General features: G+C 33.8%; 1 protein-coding gene across 23 annotated transcripts in view; it reads right to left on the bottom strand.

Moving 5' to 3' along the window:
• Positions 1-19741, bottom strand: part of LOC145331061 (farnesyl pyrophosphate synthase-like) — a 51527-nt gene that overhangs the window by 21950 nt on the left and 9836 nt on the right. For all 23 annotated transcript variants that reach the window (XR_013883660.1, XR_013883673.1, XR_013883675.1 and 20 more), the window contains exons 10-13: positions 19561-19628; positions 16479-16616; positions 6822-6890; positions 6280-6356 (exon numbers count right to left, since the gene is read on the bottom strand). Coding sequence is in view for 2 of the 23 variants with exons in the window: in XM_080175678.1 (XP_080031804.1) it covers positions 6280-6356; positions 6822-6890; positions 16479-16616; positions 19561-19628 (352 nt within the window). In the remaining 21 variants the exon portion in view is untranslated. The remainder of the gene's footprint in view (positions 1-6279; positions 6357-6821; positions 6891-16478; positions 16617-19560; positions 19629-19741) is intronic.

Here is a 19741-nt window from a genome sequence, read left to right as displayed (position 1 = left end):
AGGTCAAAATGCCACATTAGGAGGATTTAATCAACCTACCCAGAATTTTGCTAAATAGAAATAATCCCCTAATTATAACTTTTCGGGTATAGTCCCTTTCATGACAACGACTCTTAAGGGGCGTTTCGTTGCATTTTCCCAGTAGCTTTTGGTAGGTTATTTATGTTAGGTTAGGCAATTGGCCCCGCAGGGTTAGAGCCCCCCCCCCCCGCAGGGGCTAGAAAAAGGAGAAAATCTACGACGAAATGCTCCTTAAGAGGAGTTGTCACGAAAGAGACTATGCCCAACTTTTCAATAAAAATCTTTACCAAGCAAGATAATAGAATTAAAGAAAAGAATAATATTTTTTTTATCATTCTTTGACACAATTTTACTTCAAAGAGTAATAACAAAGATCTACAAATGCAAAGCTTTCCATTCTCCTCTCCTTTGAATCACAATTTAATAATACAAACAATTGGATAATTTAGTCATGTAATAATTTGATGTCAGATTATCTTAAAAATGATTATGAATAAAAAGAAAGTTATAATGGTTATAAAATTATTTCTTATTACAGAAATCATCGTGCAAAGTTGCAAAACGAAAGACTGTCTCTAACGTGGCATAATTAAGGGAGAGGGGGAGTTTTGACACATTTGCGTAAACCTGGTGTATAGGCTTTATCTTTGGACTGAGAGGATAGGTTATGAAAGATAAAATCAATCTTATATGATGAATTTCCCCCAGATTTAGGATTTTTTGGATAGGCCTACAGGTTCCGGAGCTCCAGGCCTCCAGGTGGTCTCTGAACAGGTAAAAATTTTAAAAATTGTATTTTTTTAAGAGTTAGAGAACAGCTTATAAAACAAAATATGCATGTTTTTTCTTCAAATATGTGAATAACATTCAAAAAGATGCATATTTTGTTTTAAGAGTTGACCTCTAACTATTAAAAATAAATTATTTTTTATTTTAAGTGTACAGAGGCCACCTGGAGGCCTGGAGCTCCGGAACCTAGAGGCCTATCCAAAAAAATCTTAAATCTGGGGGAAATTCATCATATAAGAATGATTTTATCTTTAATAACCTATCCTCTCAGTCCAAAGATAAAGCCTACCTCTTAACATAGCAGTACGTTGTAGATGAACACTCTCAAAAAATTGTTGAACGGCATCGCTTTCAAAAAAATCTCAATTAAAAATTTCAATTAATAAAACATTTATCTTATTAATATATTTATTGAATAAAAAATAGATCATACTTGAATGCAATTAAATTTTAATTAAAATTTTAAAATCTATGAAAACAATTTGAGTACACTGCAGTGGTAATTAAGAATTATACATTGCATTCAAATTTCTGCATAACCTGTACAAAAGAAAGTGAACATAATTTAAAACATAATTTGATAAGATTTAATTGAAGTCTCAGATTTAAGTTTTAAGTTTTAATTTTTTATTAGAGTCTGAGTCTCCATAGGTTGACCTCAGGGAGTAAGGGAGGGGACAATGGATCGATTATTCAATTTTTAAGAGTCTCAGACTTTAGGAACTGGCTTAAAGGGAATGTGCAAGAATTCAGCAGGTTCTGCCTGAATTTGGGTACTAGCGCACCAATGCCCCGCTAACTAGCTGAGTTAGTTTTTAATATAGCAGACAGAAAAATTTGTTATTAGATGGCTGGTTTTAACAAATATTTTTCCCAAGAAAATGTCATTTCATGTATAGAAACTCTACTGTGATATTTATGTACTAAACAATCTAAAAACCCCTTGAATTTAGGTGGCATTAAAAAAAATATGAGAAGGGTTGACGAAGTTCTAAACACGATATTTCTAGTGATTAATTACAGAATATTACTACATTGTGATGTACTGGTAATATAAATTTAAAGTAAATGATTTTTTTCTTAGAACTAACTTTGTTCTAAATTATATTACCATGATCCCTATACAATTTTGGTCAAATTTTCTGGATAAATCTGGTTTTCATTGCTTTTCAGCAAAAACTCTTATATTGAATTAATTGCCCATTGTCACCTCCCTTACTCCCGGGGTTGACCTAGTCATAGTTCTACAAATTTCTTTATTTTTACCTATCTTTTAATACGTAAATTAAATTTATATGATTTATGTCATTTAGACTGAAGAGGGTGCAATGTCCACCAAAATATATTTCAATAAAAATTAACTAAGAAGTATAAAAGACTTTTTCACTCAGTGAATTTATCATCTAGTCATGAAACTTTCCCCTGAGATGTGTAAGAAGAGAGATTATTAAGTGGTTTGGATACTTAATAGTCGTAATATAAGTACAGCCCGTATCCCAAGTTTCTTTTCGGAGAGTGGTACTCATTGCAGTGACTTAATTTGAGACAGCTGCCAAACTTGGCGAGGGTGAGGTAATAATGAGGAGCTCTCATGAGATCGCGGGTCAAGTCATAATGTGTTTTAAGTGGTCTAGATAAGAATTTTCAGGTTATTAAGGTAGCATAATAGTATCAGAGAAAAACTAATATCACTCTCCAGTGACTAGTCGAGACAAAAGTTAAGCATGATATAGAGTAACCTGTATTTTCAGGACAGGTTTAGGCACTAAAAACTTATGGCCTTACTTAAAATGCCTTTTCAATAAAAAGTAAAGGGGCGGGGAAGGGGGTGTTAAAAAGCAGAAAATTAAGTGAAATATTGTAATATTGCTTAAAAACTTATTTGTCAAATCTTTCAAATATTGTTTCAGAATAATGCTACCTTCCTGTAGTGTACTGTAATATTTAATTTTACAAACAATTTTTATATCAAATATTTGCAGAGAGAGAGGAGAGAATGGGCTGATTATTACACTGGTCCCCAAAAGTATTATAACGTTTTCTTATTCGTTGGCTTAACAACTTTAGGGACTTTAGTGGATTGATTAGTTGATTTATTAAGTTGAGTGTTCAAACGTTTCCACCACTAGTTTTAATCTACAGAAGGTGTTAATTTTGTGTATCATCATTGGGAATGTACATCAATTTATAGGTCATTGTTTTATCCCTTTAGATCCCTGAAATATTTGGGATTAGGTTCCTAGTATTCCAGTAATTAAGAAACCTTGAAAAATATTTTAGAAAAAGTATTTAAGAAATAAAGTAGGTAATTATGAGGCACAAATAAAATAATAAGTTATTTAACGCATCATACTATAGCTTTCCGCATATATAAAAAATTAAATTATAAGATAATACGGTATTATCCTCTTAGAATTTTTTTTTTCAATTTTGAAAATTTGTGTACATTGGTGCATCATCCAAGTAATATTATGTCGACTTTCACATAAAACTTCTAAAAATTTTTGTTTCTTGTGTTGCTAGAAGACTTTATCCATAATAGTACGTTTTACCAGGGAGGAAGGGGACATTAGCCAGTTTATTATACTAGTCCCCCAAAGTTCAAATATTTTTTTTTGTATTTCGTTGGCTCAACAACATTGGGGACTGGATTAAATTTTGATTGGTTGGTTTATTAGGTTGAGTGTCCAATAGTTTCAACCACTAATTGTAATCTAAACTTTATGTATCATCATTGGGGATGTACATCAATTTATCGACCATTGTCTTATCCCTTTAGATCCCTGGCGTGTTACAGTATAAACATTGCCCAATTCAGAGAAAAGGAAAACTTTTTTGTTTATCTTTAACTTTTTATAATAGTACACAAGTATACAATACTCATCTGTTAGATGTTAAAATTGATTCCTACAGTTGTTAAGTCAAACACAAGAATTAAACATTGGGGGAAATGCATTAGCCAACAAATAGCCGTAACTTATTAACATGCACAGTTTGGATTTCTAGATAAACAAGGATTTCAACATCCAGCTGTATCCAACAACTGAATTGATTTAGTGATTTTTTAGGGCAACACATCGTAGTATGGACGACCGATTTCCTAATAGGAATCTAATTTTTAGTTTTTATAATATTTCTAAATGTGAATCTCTAATATAGATCCTCCCTGATATTTTTACCTATTTTTAGGTACATCATCCCATAGTCCTTAGAAAATAAATTAACAAGCCCCTCTCCCTGGTGGGACCAAAATAACTCTAAATTATATTGATATCAAACTTGGTCAAATGACACTAAAGTCTGAAAATTAAAAAAAAATTATTATTATTTAACTTTTAGTTTTAAAAATTTCTTTGTTTTGGCACATAAACCTTTTATACAATATTTATATTAATATCAAACTTGGTCAAAGGACACTAAAGTCTGAAAATGAAAAAAAAGTTATTATTACTTAACATTTAGTTTTAAAAATTTCTTTGTTTTGGCACATAAAACTTTTATACAATATTTATAAAACTGGAGAAATTCCAGACCACATATAATAACTATCTTTTCTTTTTGATTTATACTTTATGAAATACAGCTATACAAGGACTCTTAAATCTCTTAAGTAGCGCAGCTACAACAAGCCATAGTAAAGTGATGGTTTCTCTCTTAATGAATATAGACCACAACTTTTTTATAATTATATTTTACTTATTATAGGATAGGTTAAGAAAAGGATAAAAGAGACGCACAGGATGGAACCACGAAATCATATGACTCCGCATGGGCTAGAATATGTCTAGGTTTTAAAATTGTTATTACTGTACATTCTCCGTGTTCTTGTATAATTAGTTATTGTTACACAACAGTTATCAAACCATTTGATTGAACAACCTTTGTCTTAAAGCAGCAATAGGTACCATGCTTAACATCTTAAATATTATGCGGCATTTTCCAGACGCGAACCCGACACTTGCCCCACAGCAAGCCGGCACTTTATTAATTACACTGCAGAGCAGGTATGCTACTAACAAAGACACTTGTATAAGGTTCCAGGAAGAAATCATAATATATTATTTATTACTTCTTGTTCGAGTCTACTTGATAAGATAATGGGTATAGCCTATAGGATATATTATACGTGGATATATTGACAGTGGAAAATTTGTCGTCAATTTGGCTAATATGAACCTCATTTATTGATCAGTAAGTAGAATGGAAGGGGATGGGGTAAAGTGGGGTATGAGGGAAATCGTTATTTTAGCCAGCTGTGAGTATTTCTTCAGCAGAGTACATGAAAATCTGGTACAACATCCAAGCGTAATATATCGATTGATAAAACATTAATACTTGATTTATTACAATTTTTAGTATTTCAATCTTTAACACCAGTGTTCTGGAGCCGGAGCCGGGAGCAGCAACATTTTTGGTGGAGCCGGAGCCGTATTTTTCGTTAAAAACGGCTCCGGCTCCGGACTAGCTAAAAATTATTTTTTAAAGTAATATTATAATTTGGCAACGGTCTATTTCCATATAATAAACTGAAAAACTATTGTTACTTAACAAATAGACACACATCCTTCTACTTTTATATAGCTTTAATCAAATAAAAGCAAAATATTTTATATTATTTATTTTATTTTATCAAATTCAATAATGAAAAAAAATTGATATATTAATTTTAAGGTAGGAGCCGGAGCCGGAGCTGGAGCCGGAGCCGCATCAAAATTATACGGCTCCGGCACCCTGTTTAACACACTAAATCATGAGTTTGTTTCATATATTGTTGGCCTTTTTTCTGCCCCCCCTCAGGAATCTTAAGGGATAAGACAAGGGTTTGGTGTATTACCCAAATTTTTTTAGACAAAATTACACCTTCTGTACATAAAAAGAAAAAAAATAGACACCATTTTGTATTGCCAAGGTTTAAGATTTAAAGAAGTTTTTACTACAAAGAATGAGAAGCGTAATTATAAAACATTAGGGAATTTCAAAAAAAAAATGAGACTTTATATTCTAATTTAAATTTGAGTATTTTGAGAATATACTAGGTTTCTGTTTCATATAGTTATATCAACTAAAAAAAATAAGTTTCACCATGGTTTTAAGAGAAAAAATATTTAAATAAAATGTTACCTATAGGATTTTAAAATAAATATTATCAAATGTTTTGTTTAGTTCAAAGTGCAAAAACTACGCCAAAACGTCATCAAATGCTGTATAATTGAAAAGTACATTAATCAAACAATTTATAAATTTCTGTCAAGCCCATGTTTGACCTAAAACATTTTTTCAACCAGTTAGCCCTGTATAAAAGGAACCAAGTATTAGCGGGTTCTTTAGTCGAATAAAGTCTTACCTGAGGGCTAGTTCCTTAGTCTGGTTATGATCAGCTCGTTGTAATGCCATAAATTCCAATCTATTCTATATAAGCGATTTTATATTCCTAAATTTGGCGGGTTCTTTATTCCACCATAATCTTACCTGAGGGCTAGTTCCTTGGTCTGCTTATGATCAGCTCGTTGTAATGCCATTACTACTAACCAGCTGCATTTCCCGTCCTTAAATTAAATCCATCTGGTAACATTGTAAAAATATGCGATTTCATAATCCTTAGGTATAAATCATAAGATATTTTTTTTTCTTTGGGGGGGGGGGGGGAAGGATTTCGGGGAGTAGTTTATGAATTGCTTTTATGCCTGAATATTAAATCAAAGGAAAATATGAAAAACAATCCTATGGATAATATTGACAAGGGAAGATTTGTTCCTTAGTTTAGCTTGCTAATATAAACCTCATTTGTTGGTCAGTTTGTTCTTTCAGGGGAGGGGAGTGCATATGGAAAGGTGGTTGATGGAAAATCGTTATCAAAGCCAGCTACTAGCATCAATTTATTAAAGTACATGAAAATCTGGTGCAACATCCAAGAAATATATCCAATTAACATAACAGCGACCTTAATATAAAAGTTGGACACACTTTTGTTTAAAAAGTAACTTAACTACTAAAAATTTCATTTAACTAACCTGGATGTCGGTACCAACTTTGCCAGTGACCTCTGGATCTCCATAACAGTCAAGGAAGTCATCTTGAACCTGGAAAATATCAAGTTATACGTGTTGTTGATGAAAAGGCAGGAGGTAGCGGTGGTTTCACCAACTTTTCTTCACAGTTCCACATTGTGCCTCTTTAAAGCGACTGTCATTCCAAATTTTGGTGCTGTAACTCTTTTTTAAGTTGAATTTTGGTGTCACAAATGCCCAGTCTCTTTTAAATGAAATGTATAAAAATAAAGTAAATAATGGTTAAAACTGTTTGAATCAGACGATGAATACTGGATAATCTTTTGTAAAGGTTTTGCCTGACAAAAAAAAACAGTATTCTATCTTAAATAGGAGCCGTGAAACTCATATTTAAAAGTTAAGAGAGAATATCTCAGAAAACGCCTTCATCAAAAAAGTCATTGTAAAAATGCCGAGAAGAAAAAGTGGAGCTATTTTTTTAAAGCCTCCAGTATCCTTAACCTAAGATGAACCATTTTGACGAAGAAAATATCAACTTGTATCTTTATACTTATTTTTTGTATACTTTCCTGTTTAAATGTTTAAATTTACCAATAAAATAAGTAAATATTTTTACTCCAATACGACAAAAATATTGAAAAAAACAAGATTCATGATATTATTCATGCGGATTAAATTTGCAAAAAAATAAGAAAAAAGCTTCTTATGCAAGTGGTATTAGAGGCAAGGATAGGAGAACGGCTAGAAAATTGATCTTGCTTCATTTGTTTTGTGTGAAAATCTGTCTTTGGTATCTGGTAAATAAAGAGGAAGGAGTCAATGACATCCAAGCTTTAAGAGATAAAATATATTCTCCTTTCACCATTTATGGTGCTTAGAGGATGAAAAGTTGTAGAACAATTTTAACTTCGGTTGTCCTTTCTCTCAATGGGTATTAAAAGATTATTATTACTTTTCCGTGATATTGCTGTTTAGAAAGATTGAAATTGATATCAAGAATAAATTCAAATATTTTATATTTGTACAAGGAAAACTACATCCACAAGGAAATAATTCACAACGCGTCATACTAGAGACCTTAATAATGGTAACTTAACAGTGTGGCCACAACCAAAAAAATACTGATGCTGAACAAAAAACATGAAATACTGAATAAATACTAAAATAATACTAAAATAAGAAAAAATACTGAATATTTTCAAAATATGATTCCTCATTTCAAATTTTAAATATATCATAGCCTTATAACTAGGGGGATAATTTAAAGATCTTTTAGTTTTGACTCTTAGATTTTCTTGTGCCAATTAAGCAGAAAATGACTGATAATTATTTACTCACCTTACAGGGGGGGGGGGGGGAGGGGGGGTCAGTTCTGATACTTTTGCATTAACAGTGATTATAGGCTTTGTCTTTGAAGTAAGATGATAGGTAATTTCACAAAAAAGTTTCCTTTTGGTATGTAGTGTTCCTATTTTGAAAAAAAATTTGGATTTGGCCTCCAGGTTCAGGTGCTGTAGGCCTCCAGGCGGATTCTGGACAGGTTAAAACTGAAAAATTTTACTTTATAAGTTAGAATAAAACTTATTTAACAAAAATTGCTACTTTGGGTTTAGTATGAACTAATTTAAAAAAAAACAAGTTTGTTTAAATTGACATGAAAAATTTCGGTATTATCCTCTTGGAATTTTTTTTTCATATTTGAAAATTTGAGTACAAGTCCCCCCGCCCCCCACCCTGACAACGAAGAACAACTATTTTAGGTTAGGTTAGGTTTTAGGCTAGGGAGGCGAGCGCTGCGGCTAGGCAGGCAAAGGGGCCAAGCGCTGCGGCTAGGCAGGCAAGGGGGCCAAGCGCTGCGGCTAGGCAGGCAAGGGGGCCGAGCGCTGCGGCTAGGCAGGCTAGGGAGCCGAACGCTGCGGCCAAAGTTTATAGTTCGCTGTCGGGGGGGGGGGGGGGGGGATGCGTGGGTACTCAAATTTTCAAAATTGAAAAAAAATTTCTAAGAGGATAATACCGAAATTTTTCATGTCAATTTAATCGAACTTGTTTTTTTTTTAAATTAGTTCATACTAAAAGATCTTTAAAATATCCCCCTAGTTGTAAAGCTATTCACCAAAAAAACATTTAGAATCACTGCTGGAAGGTGCTTAGAATCACTTGCTCTCATTCGTGGAGAGTCCTTTTTTCTTCAAATTTCTTCATATCATCCACATAGAAGCCACATATGTTAAATAAGTTTTTTTCTGACTTTAAAAGTAAAAATTTTCAATTTTTACCTGTCCAGGATCCACCTAGTGGGCTGCAGTACCTGAACCTGGACTTCAAATTAGTTCATACTATCCACAAAGTAGTAACTTCTGTTAAATAAGTATTGTTCTAACTTGAATTTTTTTTACCTGTCCAGAATCCACCTGGAGGCCTGCAGTACCTGAACCTGGAGGCCAAATCAAATTTTTTTTAAATATGAAAACTACATCCCAACAGTAAACTTTTTTTTGTGAAATAACCTATCCTCTCACTCCAAAGACAAAATATCAGAAAAAAATGCTCTATAACATAAAGGAAAGTAAAGTAAGGCGCAAAGCGCCGAAAAAAATCTGACTTCAACTACTTGAAAAAACATCTTATTTATGCAAAAAAAATTGGAATGTAAGAAATACTGAAAAATACTGAATCATTTAAATTTCCAAAAACTGAACAATACTGAACAAAATTTCAAAATACTGAACGTTCAGTATTTACTGAAAATACTGAATCCCAAATTTCAAAATACTGAACAATACTGAACATTTTCAGTATACTGAAAAATGTGGCCACGCTGTTAAACTACACTGCTGCAATGTTTGGCACATGGCACTGACAATGAGAGTAGGGGTAATGTCTTGGCCCATAAATGAGACTTCCAGAGTAGGCGTTAGAGTATTGGATCCCATTAAAATGATGATGCTTTGGCTTCTCTAGATAATCACTTAAAATCGAAGGAGAATCCGGTTGTTTTAGAGAATTTGTCAGGAGGGTGTAAACTAGGGTTGGACCGGATATCCGGCCGGATATTCGGTCATTTTCAATATCCGGCCGGATACCGGATATTGAAACTATCCGGCCGGATATCCGGCTCTATAATTTTTTATACTTTACACCAAAAATCTCTGCTTTTTAAATTTTAAATGGCTATAATTTTCTTATTATTGAAGCTGAAGTACATTTTTTCTGAACAAGTTTAACTTTATGTAAATTTATATAAGATTTCTGATGAAATTTTTTTTGCTTCTTTAATATCTGGTAATTTGGCCGGTTATCCGGCCGGATATCCGGTAATTTGACCGGATAACCGGATATTTGCCGGATATCCGGCGTTGGCCGGATATCCGGCATTTGAAATCAGCCGGATATCCGGTATCCGGTATCCGGCCAAAAAAGTATCCGGCCCAACCCTAGTGTAAACCCTTTTTAACGGGGGTATAGAGGGGTGGATACACCCCCTTTTGTCACGCTTCTAGTTTTAATGATGTTTTTGAAGTTTTTTTATTTAAGTAAAGGGGTAGTTTCACGAAAGGCATTTGAACTTAATTTAGTGAAACGCATATTTTGTCCTGGTTAAGAGGGGGGGGGGGGGGAGAAGTTTTGACACATTTGCGTAAACAGTGAGTATAGGCTTTATCTTTGGTCTGAGAGGATAGGTTTTTAGATTTAAAATCATTCTTATATGATAAATTTTCCCAAATTTTAAGATTTTTTGGATAAGCCTCCAATTTCAGGAGCTGCAGGCCTCCAGGTGGTATCTGGACAGGTAAAAATAAACATTAAATTTTTGATGAAGAGTTAGAGGTCAACTTACAAAAATATGCATCTTTTATCTTTAAATATGTAAATATCATTCAAAAATATGCATTTTTCATTTTTGCCTCTCTGGAGACCACCTGGAGGCCTGCAGCCCCTGAACCTGGAAGACTGCAGCTCCTAAACCTAGAGGCCTAACCAAAAAAGCTTAAAACCTGGGAAAAGGGGGGGGGGGGAAATGTGGTGACTCGTGCCATGACATACCAGCAATTTTATTTTGGGTGCTACTCCCTTAGTTTTAGAGATAATTGGGCGAAATCTTTTGGGCTGGGTCACTAATTATCCCAAGTTTTGGTATCTTTCAAAAAAACGGCGGCGGGACCGCCGCTCCCGCCGTTCGCCGCCAAAATTTTTTTTTTTTATTGCATTTCTCGCCGAATTAGGCAATTTGGAATCATTTGAGAGCATGTTATTTTTTTCAAAAATTTTTACCCTTATAACCAACCCTGCGGGGGGACTTTTTTTCAAATTCTCGTTTATCAAGATATATCTTAAATTCAGTGCTTCTCCTGTGCTTTTAAAGATATTGAGACAAAATCTTTTGAGGTAGATCAGTAAAAAAATATTTGAATAAAAAATGGCGGCGGTACCGCCGTTCCCGCCGTCCACCGCCATTTTCCGCCGCCCGCAGGATGGCTTGTAAGGTGAAAAATGTTTGAAAGAAATAAAATGTTCTCAAATGATTCCAAAAAATTTTGGCGGCGGCGGCGGAAAATGGCGGCGGACGGCGGGAGCGGCGGTAACGCCGCCATTTTTTATTAAAATATTTTTTTACTGATCTACCTCAAAAGATTTTGTCTCAATAACTTTAAAAGCTTAGGAGACGCACTGAATTTAAGATATACCTTGATAAACGAGAATATAAAAATTTTTTTTTGGCGGCGGCGGAAAATGGCGGCGAACGGCGGGAGCGGCGGACCCGCCGCCGTTTTTTTTGAAAGATACCAAAACTTGGGGTAATTAGTGACCCAGCCCAAAAGATTTCACCCAATTATCTCTAAAACTAAGGGAGTAGCACCCAAAATAAAATTGCTGGTATGTCATGGCACGAGTCACCACATTTCCCCCCCCCCCCCTTTATCATATAAGAATGATTTTATCCCTAATAACCTATCCTCTCAGTCCAAAGATAAAGCCTATACTCACTGTTTACGCAAATGTGTCAAAACTTCCCCCCCTCTTGGTTAAACTACATTTATATGGCATATATTTGAAAGAATTTCAATTTTCTACCATGTAGTTTATAAAATATCAAGACTTAAAATCGTCTTTTTAAATTGCATATATCACAAAAAGACGATTTTCAATTAACTAGCAAAAAATATGCGGTTCACTAAATTAAGTTCAAATGCATTTCGTGAAACTACCCCTTTATGTTAATTTGTGGATGATGTAATCCTTGTATATTATAAAAAATCAAATAACTCTCCAATGAATTTTTACAAAAAATAAGGGGGGGGGGGGAAGTTTTGCCACTTTCGCGTAATCCGTGATTATTAGGCTAGGTATTGATGTGAGACTATAGGTTATTTGGGATAAAAGTTTACTTTTGGGTAGTACTTCACGTATATTTAATCATTTTTTGGATTGGTCTCCAGGTTCAGGTGCTGCAGGCTGAAAGGTGGTTTCTGGACAGGTAAAAAAAAATTAAAATTTTTGTTTGAAGAGTAAGAGATCAAATTATTAAACAAAATATGCATCTTTATGGATATTATTGAAATACCAGAAGAAAAAATTAAAATCGGCCTCCAGGTTCAAGTGCTGCAGGCCTCCAGGTCCTCTCTGGACAGGTAAAAAAACAAGTTTTTTAATTGAAGAGTTAGAGGTCAACTTATAAAACAGAATATGCATATTTTTTTATATTATTGACATATTTGAAGAAAAAATTAAAATCGGCCTCCAGGTTCAGGTGCTGCAGGCCTCCAGGTCCACTCTGGACAGGTAAAAAAACAAGTTTTTTTGATTTGAAGAGTTAGAGGTCAACTTATTAAACAGAATATGCATCTTTATGGATATTATTGAAATATCAGAAGAAAAAATTTAAATCGGCCTCCAGGTTCAAGTGCTGCAGGCCTCCAGGTCCACTCTGGACAGGTAAAAAAACAAGTTTTTTATTTAAAGAGTTAGAGGTCAACTTATTAAACAGAATATGCATATTTTTTTATATTATTGACATATTTAAAGAAAAAATTAAGATCGGCCTCCAGGTTTAGGTGCTGCAGACCTTTAGGTCCACTCTGGACAGGTAAAAAAACAAGTTTTTTATTTGAAGAGTTAGAGGTCAACTTATAAAACAGAATATGCATCTTTTTTGATATTATTGACATATAAGAAGAAAAAATTAAAATCGACCTCCAATTTCATGTGCTGCAGGCCTCCAGGTCCACTCTGGACAGGTAAAAAAACAAATTTTTTATTTGAAGAGTTAGAGGTCAACTTATAAAACAGAATAGGTGTGCATATTTTTTTATATTATGGACAATGACATATTTGAAGAAAAAATTAAAATCGGCCTCCAGGTTCAGGTGCTGCAGGCCTCCAGGTCAACTCAGGACGGGTAAAAAAATAAAAAAAATTATTTGAAGAGTTAGAGGTCAACTTATAAAACAGAATATGCATTTTTTTGTTATTATTGACATATTTGAAGAAAAAATTAAAATTGGCCTCCATGTTCACGTGCTGCAGGCCTCCAGGTGAACTTTAGAGAGTATTTTCAGGTATATTTCCTATTTATTTGATTTCCCCCCTACTTTTTTTCTATTCTATATTTATTTAAACCTGGTAGTTATCATATTCATTGAAACTTTTTGATGGATCCCAGTGACCGCTGTTGGCCATTGGCCAGGTAATTTTTGAATTTAGAGGAAAGGTATGTATTTAAAAAATGGTTAAAATAAGATAATATAGTAATATTAATCATTTAAAACTTCAAAATGTGTGTCCAGACAGGCTCCAGGTCCTTTAATTTCACTTTATATTTTAAGTTTTAAACTTATTCTATTTCGAAATCTTTCTTCTAAATTCCAAAAGAACCATTTGAGATATTCACCTGGCCGGCGGCAAAAACCAGCGTTCACAAGGATCAAGGTAAAGTGTCACTGTCCATATAAAATAGTATAGTAAAAATGTATGATACCTACCTACCATGTTTTAAAACAGGAAAAAAAGCAAAAATACCTGAAAATGAAAGCCTGCAGCACCTAAACTTGAAGGCCGATTTTAATTTTATCTTCAAGTATATTTATTATATCCAAAACAATGCATATTTTGTTTTATAAGTTGACCTGTAACTTTCCAGTTAAAAAGACTTAATTTATACCTGTCCAGAGTGGACCTGGAGGCCTGCAGGATCTGAACATGGAGTCCGATTTCATTTTTTTCTTCAAATATGTCAATAATATAAAAAAAGAAGCATATTCTGTTTTATAAGTTGACCTCTAACTCTTCAAATAATTTATTTTTTTATTTTTTACCTTTCCAGAGTGGACCTAGAGGCCTACAGCACCTGAACCTTTAGGCCGATTTTAATTTTTTCTTCAAATATGTCAATAACATCAAAAAAGATGCATATTCTGTTTTTTAAGTTGTCCTCTAACTCTTCAAATAAAAATTTTTATTTTTTACATGTCCAGAGTGGACCTAAAGGTCTGCAGCACCTGAACCTGGAGACCGATTTTAATTTTTTCTTCAAATATGTCAAAAACATCAAAAAAGATGCATATTCTGTTTTGTAAGTTGTCCTCTAACTCTTCAAATAAAAAATTTGATTTTTTACCTGTCCAGAGTGGACCTGGAGGCCTGCAGCACCTGAACCTGGGGGCTGATTTAAATTTTTTCAAAAATGTCAATAATACAAATAAAGATGCATATTCTGTTTTATAAGTTGACCTCTAACTCTTCAAATAAAAAAAAATATTTTTTTACCTGTCCAGAGTGGACCTGGAGGCCAGCAGCACCTGAACCTGGAGGCTGATTTTAATGTTTTCTTCAAATATGTCAATAATATCAAAAAATATGCATATTCTGTTTTATAAGTTGACCTCTAACTCTTCAAATAAAAAACTTGTTTTTTTACCTGTCCAGAGTGGACCTGGAGGCCTGCAGCACCTGAACCTGGAGGCCGATTTTAATTTTTTCTTCAAATATGTTAATAATATTAAAAAATATGCATATTCTGTTTTATAACTTGACCTCTAACTCTTCAAATAAAAAACTTGTTTTTTTTTACCTGTCCAGAGTGGACCTGGAGGCCTGCAGCACTTGAACCTGGAGGCCGATTTTAATTTTTTCTTCAAAAATGTCAATAATATAAAAAAAGATGCATATTCTGTTTTATAAGTTGACCTCTAACTCTTCAAATAAAAAATTTGATTTTTACCTGTCCAGAGTTGACCTGGAGGCCTGCAGCACCTGAACCTGGAGGCCGATTTTAATTTTTTCTTCTTATATGTCAATAATATCCATAAAGATGCATATTTTGTTTAATAATTTGATCTCTAACTCTTCAATCAAAAATTTTAAATTTTTTTTACCTGTCCAGAAACCATCTTCCAGCCTGCAGCACCTGAACCTGGAGACCTATCCAAAAAATGATTAAATATACGTGAAGTACTACCCAAAAGTAAACTTTTATCCCAAATAACCTATAGTCTCACATCAATACCTAGCCTAATAATCATGGATTACGCGAAAGTGGCAAAACTTCCCCCCCCCCCCCTTAATGTTAGAGAATTTTTCAATGCACTTTTTAGTTATAAAACCTTTTTTTTCTAAGAAGTCTCTTTCTTTTTCAAAGCGATTATTTCTTGAGGACAGCAAAGCTACTCTATATCTGCCAATCCATACGTCAGTCTGCAACGCTTTACAGGAATCGACATTTGCTTGTTGTCTATTTCATATTTTTTGTAAAGATTCATTTAACCAATGTACATAAATTCTGTAATTCGTATTTGATATTTAAGCCCAAACTGCAATGAAGAGATGAGATTACATGCTAAGTTAATATTGGTGTTTACTGCTGCTATGTCTGGCATGTGACACTAATAATTAGAGTAGAGAGAATGTTTTTGCCAAAACGGGCGCAACTTATTACCATTGACAGTTAGGACCTCTAGACAAAGGTCATGAAATCAACGGGTTGGTTGTCTGTTGGATGTTACTTAACCTCATATCCTTGGGTGCTAGAGTATCGCATCTCATTAACAGCGGATGATGCTTTAGCTTCTCTAGATGATCACATAGGTATATTATTCAATGTATTTTGAAATTATCTGCAGCTAATGCACTTTATAACTCACTTTGTCCGACCGTCTGTTTGGATATTATCTTTTCATCCTTGTCTGATACCTAGTCTTGGAAAACTTTCATTGTATAACTTTTAATTATTTCTTTTTCATTTGAAAGATGGAAAATATAGAACGTACTACCATACTTAAACAAAACAAAAACGGTTCTTATAGTGAAAATAAAGCCACATAGAATATATTGAAGCTTCCCTGAATAGTACAATTATTGCGACCGACATTTTCTGAGACCTTAAGCATCAGACAAAACCTATCTACTTTCAATTTTAGTTTTTAATAGAATTTTTTTTTTTTTTTTTTTGGGGGGGGGGGATGTGTTAATTCTCTCTTTACAATTTCCATTCCCCAAAATAGTTATAAACCTTCCCGGACCTATGAAAAGCTTCACTATAAAGGAGATCCATATCGGTTCAGCGTTTAGCCAAATCTTTCGCGATAAAACCACACAGAAAAACACATAGCCATACCGACATTACGTCCGACATCCTGATACTTTTATATAAGGATTAATTTCCACCTGAAAATAAAGTCCCATGCTGAGAAGGATACGCTCGGCCTTTTCGTAGAAGTCCGTTCTTTTGATCTCCGCCAGTCTCATAGCCAGCGCTATGGGCAGGTAGAACGAGTAGTATGATGTCTTGTACTTGACAATTGCCTACAATTAAAAATAAAACAAGGATGAAAAAATCCATAAAAGCGAAGATCTAAAATCAAACGGCAGAACAAATTAAGATGAACACTTGTCGAGTGTCAAAACTTTAAAAACAGAATATTATTAATATAGAGATTTAAATGAAATTTATAGTAAACTGCTGCAAAATTGCGTAAATACAATATTCTGTTCATGGACATAATTACATTTTAAGGACTTGATTATACAGAAGATATGCTTCATGTAAATATCTTGTATTTAAAGGCGTACAAAAAAGGGGTCGTTACTACACCCCTGGCACAATTACGTGGGATGAATTCACTCCCTTAAATTGACAATGGTCTACTAACACCCCATGAGATTCTATTGAAAAAGAGAAAAATATTGAAAAGAGACGTACTATTTGATAGCATATTTTGTAACATACAATATACTTGAAAAAAAAAACAGAATAAAAACGTGAACAAGTTTTTATAAAAAAATATTACTTAAAATATTCAGGAATAAAGAGAATAGTAATAAATAAATTGTTCTTTCATTCCTCCAATTTTAAGAAGCTATTAACTATTCATACCCGCGCATCTACTCGGCATAGGGGTAGGTGATGAGATCGAATCTCAGCTCAACATCGCTTCATAACTATAAAGACGTTCAAAATGGTTTCTACTTCTACTATGTCAGATGCGTGACTTTAGTAGTTAGGGTGAGGGGAATGCCTTGGCTCAAAACAGGCGCAACTCATTACAATGCAATAATGAGACTCCAAGGCAAAGGTCGTGCAATCAAAGAGTTGTCTGATGGGTGTTACTTAACTCACTAACCCCGTGTATGGACAAAAAAGGAGAGATATGGCTCTTTTTAGTTATCCTTAGTTGTTGGACTTGACGTTAGAGTGTTATGGACAGCACCCTCGCCCCTATGCGGTAATTGACAGGTAACGGGAGACTAATGGTAAACAATGTCATTAATCTATCCCTATAAAGAATAGACAATCTTCTTCTTTTTTTAATGTAAGTCATATCATTCTTTTAATTAAAATAAAACAAAAGGATAATGAGTAATATAAAAATATTAATTTGACGTTAATTATGAAAAGTTAATAAAGAAAAAAAAACGGTAAAATCTCATTTAAAAAAAAAAAGAGGACTACTTATACCCCCTCTCTAAACCACGGTGTTTTAATCAGTGCAAAGGATCTACTGCTGCACTTTTATCAGTAAATGTACAGGAAAAATGCTTTGGCTCTAAACATGTGCAACTTTTTACTATGAATACTGAACAGTAGGGACTTCAAGACAAAGGTCTTGCAATCAAAGAATTGGTTGTCTGTTTTTGTTGGAATGTTAGTGACTTGGGAACTTATACAATAGAAATTTTACGTTTTTTTTGCTGGAAGGTGAAAACCTGTGGTGCTCCCAAATCCAGGGGTGTATATTTTCAAATTTGACCTTGCTGAGGGGGGGGGGGGGGGGGATAAAGAATAAAAAATATGTGGTTGGGGGAAAAAAATGTAAAAATTAAGAGAACTGAAAGCATTTTTTCCCCCATTTTTCTCACCTTTTCGGTGAAAAAAAAACTAAAAGAATATGTGGGAGAGGGGATAATATGAATAAAATAAAGAGTTTTGAAAATATTTTTCCATTTTATTTCCTTCCTTGCTGGAAAAAACTAGGAGGGGAAAAAAAAAAATTTTGTAGCAGGGGAAAAAAATTAATCTTGTGCAGAATATACACCCCTGCCCAAATCTAAAACTTACTAAACAAGATTACAAGTGCATGCTTTTACCCCCCCCCCCCCCCCATTACTAAGGGGGGAGGCGGAAGTGACATTTTTTGAAACCAAAACTAAAAGTCAAAGGAACTCAACTACATAAAGAGTTACAGCTCTGAGATTTGACATGGTAGTTTCTTTAAAGAGGTATAATATGGAACTGTAAAGAAACGACGGCGGAACCGCCGTTTCCCGCCGATATTTTTTTGCCTTTTCTCGACAAATGCAAATATAAGGAACGGCATTAAAGTGGAAGGTTGCTAATGCAGGAGATGAGAAGTGTGGTTTTACTAGAAGTATGAGGCTGGTCAATATATTAGCACTTGACACTTGCGATTTTAATATTGACATGTTTGAAATATTTCAAGTGTCAAGTGAAAATATAAGGGAAATTTTTATGAAGAAAAAAAAATTATCTCAGATAATTGAAAATTATCTAATTTGATAAGAAAAGGCAAAAACAAATTTCGGCGGTTCCACCGCCGTTTCTTCACAGTTCCATTTTGTACCTCTATAAAGCAACTGCCAAGTAAAATCTCAAAGCTGTAACTCTTTATTTAGTTGAGTTTCTTTAGCTTTTAGTTTTGGTTTCAAAAAGTGTCACTTCCGCCCCCTCCCTTTAATTTTTTTTTTTTTGGGGGGGGGGGTGATTGTGGCTGTGTGAGTGACATTACCAAAAATTCTTGACAGACTCACTTCACATAAAAAGTACATATTACTTGAGAGAAAAGTTTACTAAAATATATCAAATCAAGGACAACATTTATAATAAATTAACATTTTTTATTTAAATTACGAAACTTGATTATATTTTCTTTATTATCACAAAACCTGTATGATACACTTTCTCCCATAATATTTTTTATTAATTGTGTCATTAAGAAAATTTCAAGCCATGTTAATTTCATTCAAGGATTACTATGTGTCGATCGACAATATCTCCTTTTCTGTGACATCCAACAGACAACCAACTCTCCTATCTGTGCATGGTAATGAGTTGCGTCTGTGTTTTGGACAAATGCATTATCCCTACTCTTAAAAAATAATGTCGCGCATCAGATGTAGCAGCGCAGCATTTAGGAACCATTTATGCTTAAAATATGACGTGGTGTTGAGTCCGATCACCTCCCTGACAAGCACATGCATATGTGCTTCGTGTTAAGCCTTCAGAACATACCTTGTAGCGTTCCATGGTGAAGTGGTCTAAGCTGTGAGCTTTTCCTATTTTCTGTTGGAATGTCTCTGTCATAATAAAACAACATTATTATTTCTTTAAAAACTTTTGATTCTTCTTAAAAAAAAAACTTTACATGTTTCTTTTCGTTGTATGTGAAGGGTTAGGGGCACCGCAAAGTTAT

Source organism: Acartia tonsa, chromosome 11 (genome assembly GCF_053477335.1).
Source record: "Acartia tonsa isolate MP-2025a chromosome 11, ASM5347733v1, whole genome shotgun sequence".
Taxonomy (NCBI): Eukaryota; Metazoa; Arthropoda; class Copepoda; order Calanoida; family Acartiidae; genus Acartia; species Acartia tonsa.
This window is presented reverse-complemented; position numbering and strand designations above follow the sequence as displayed.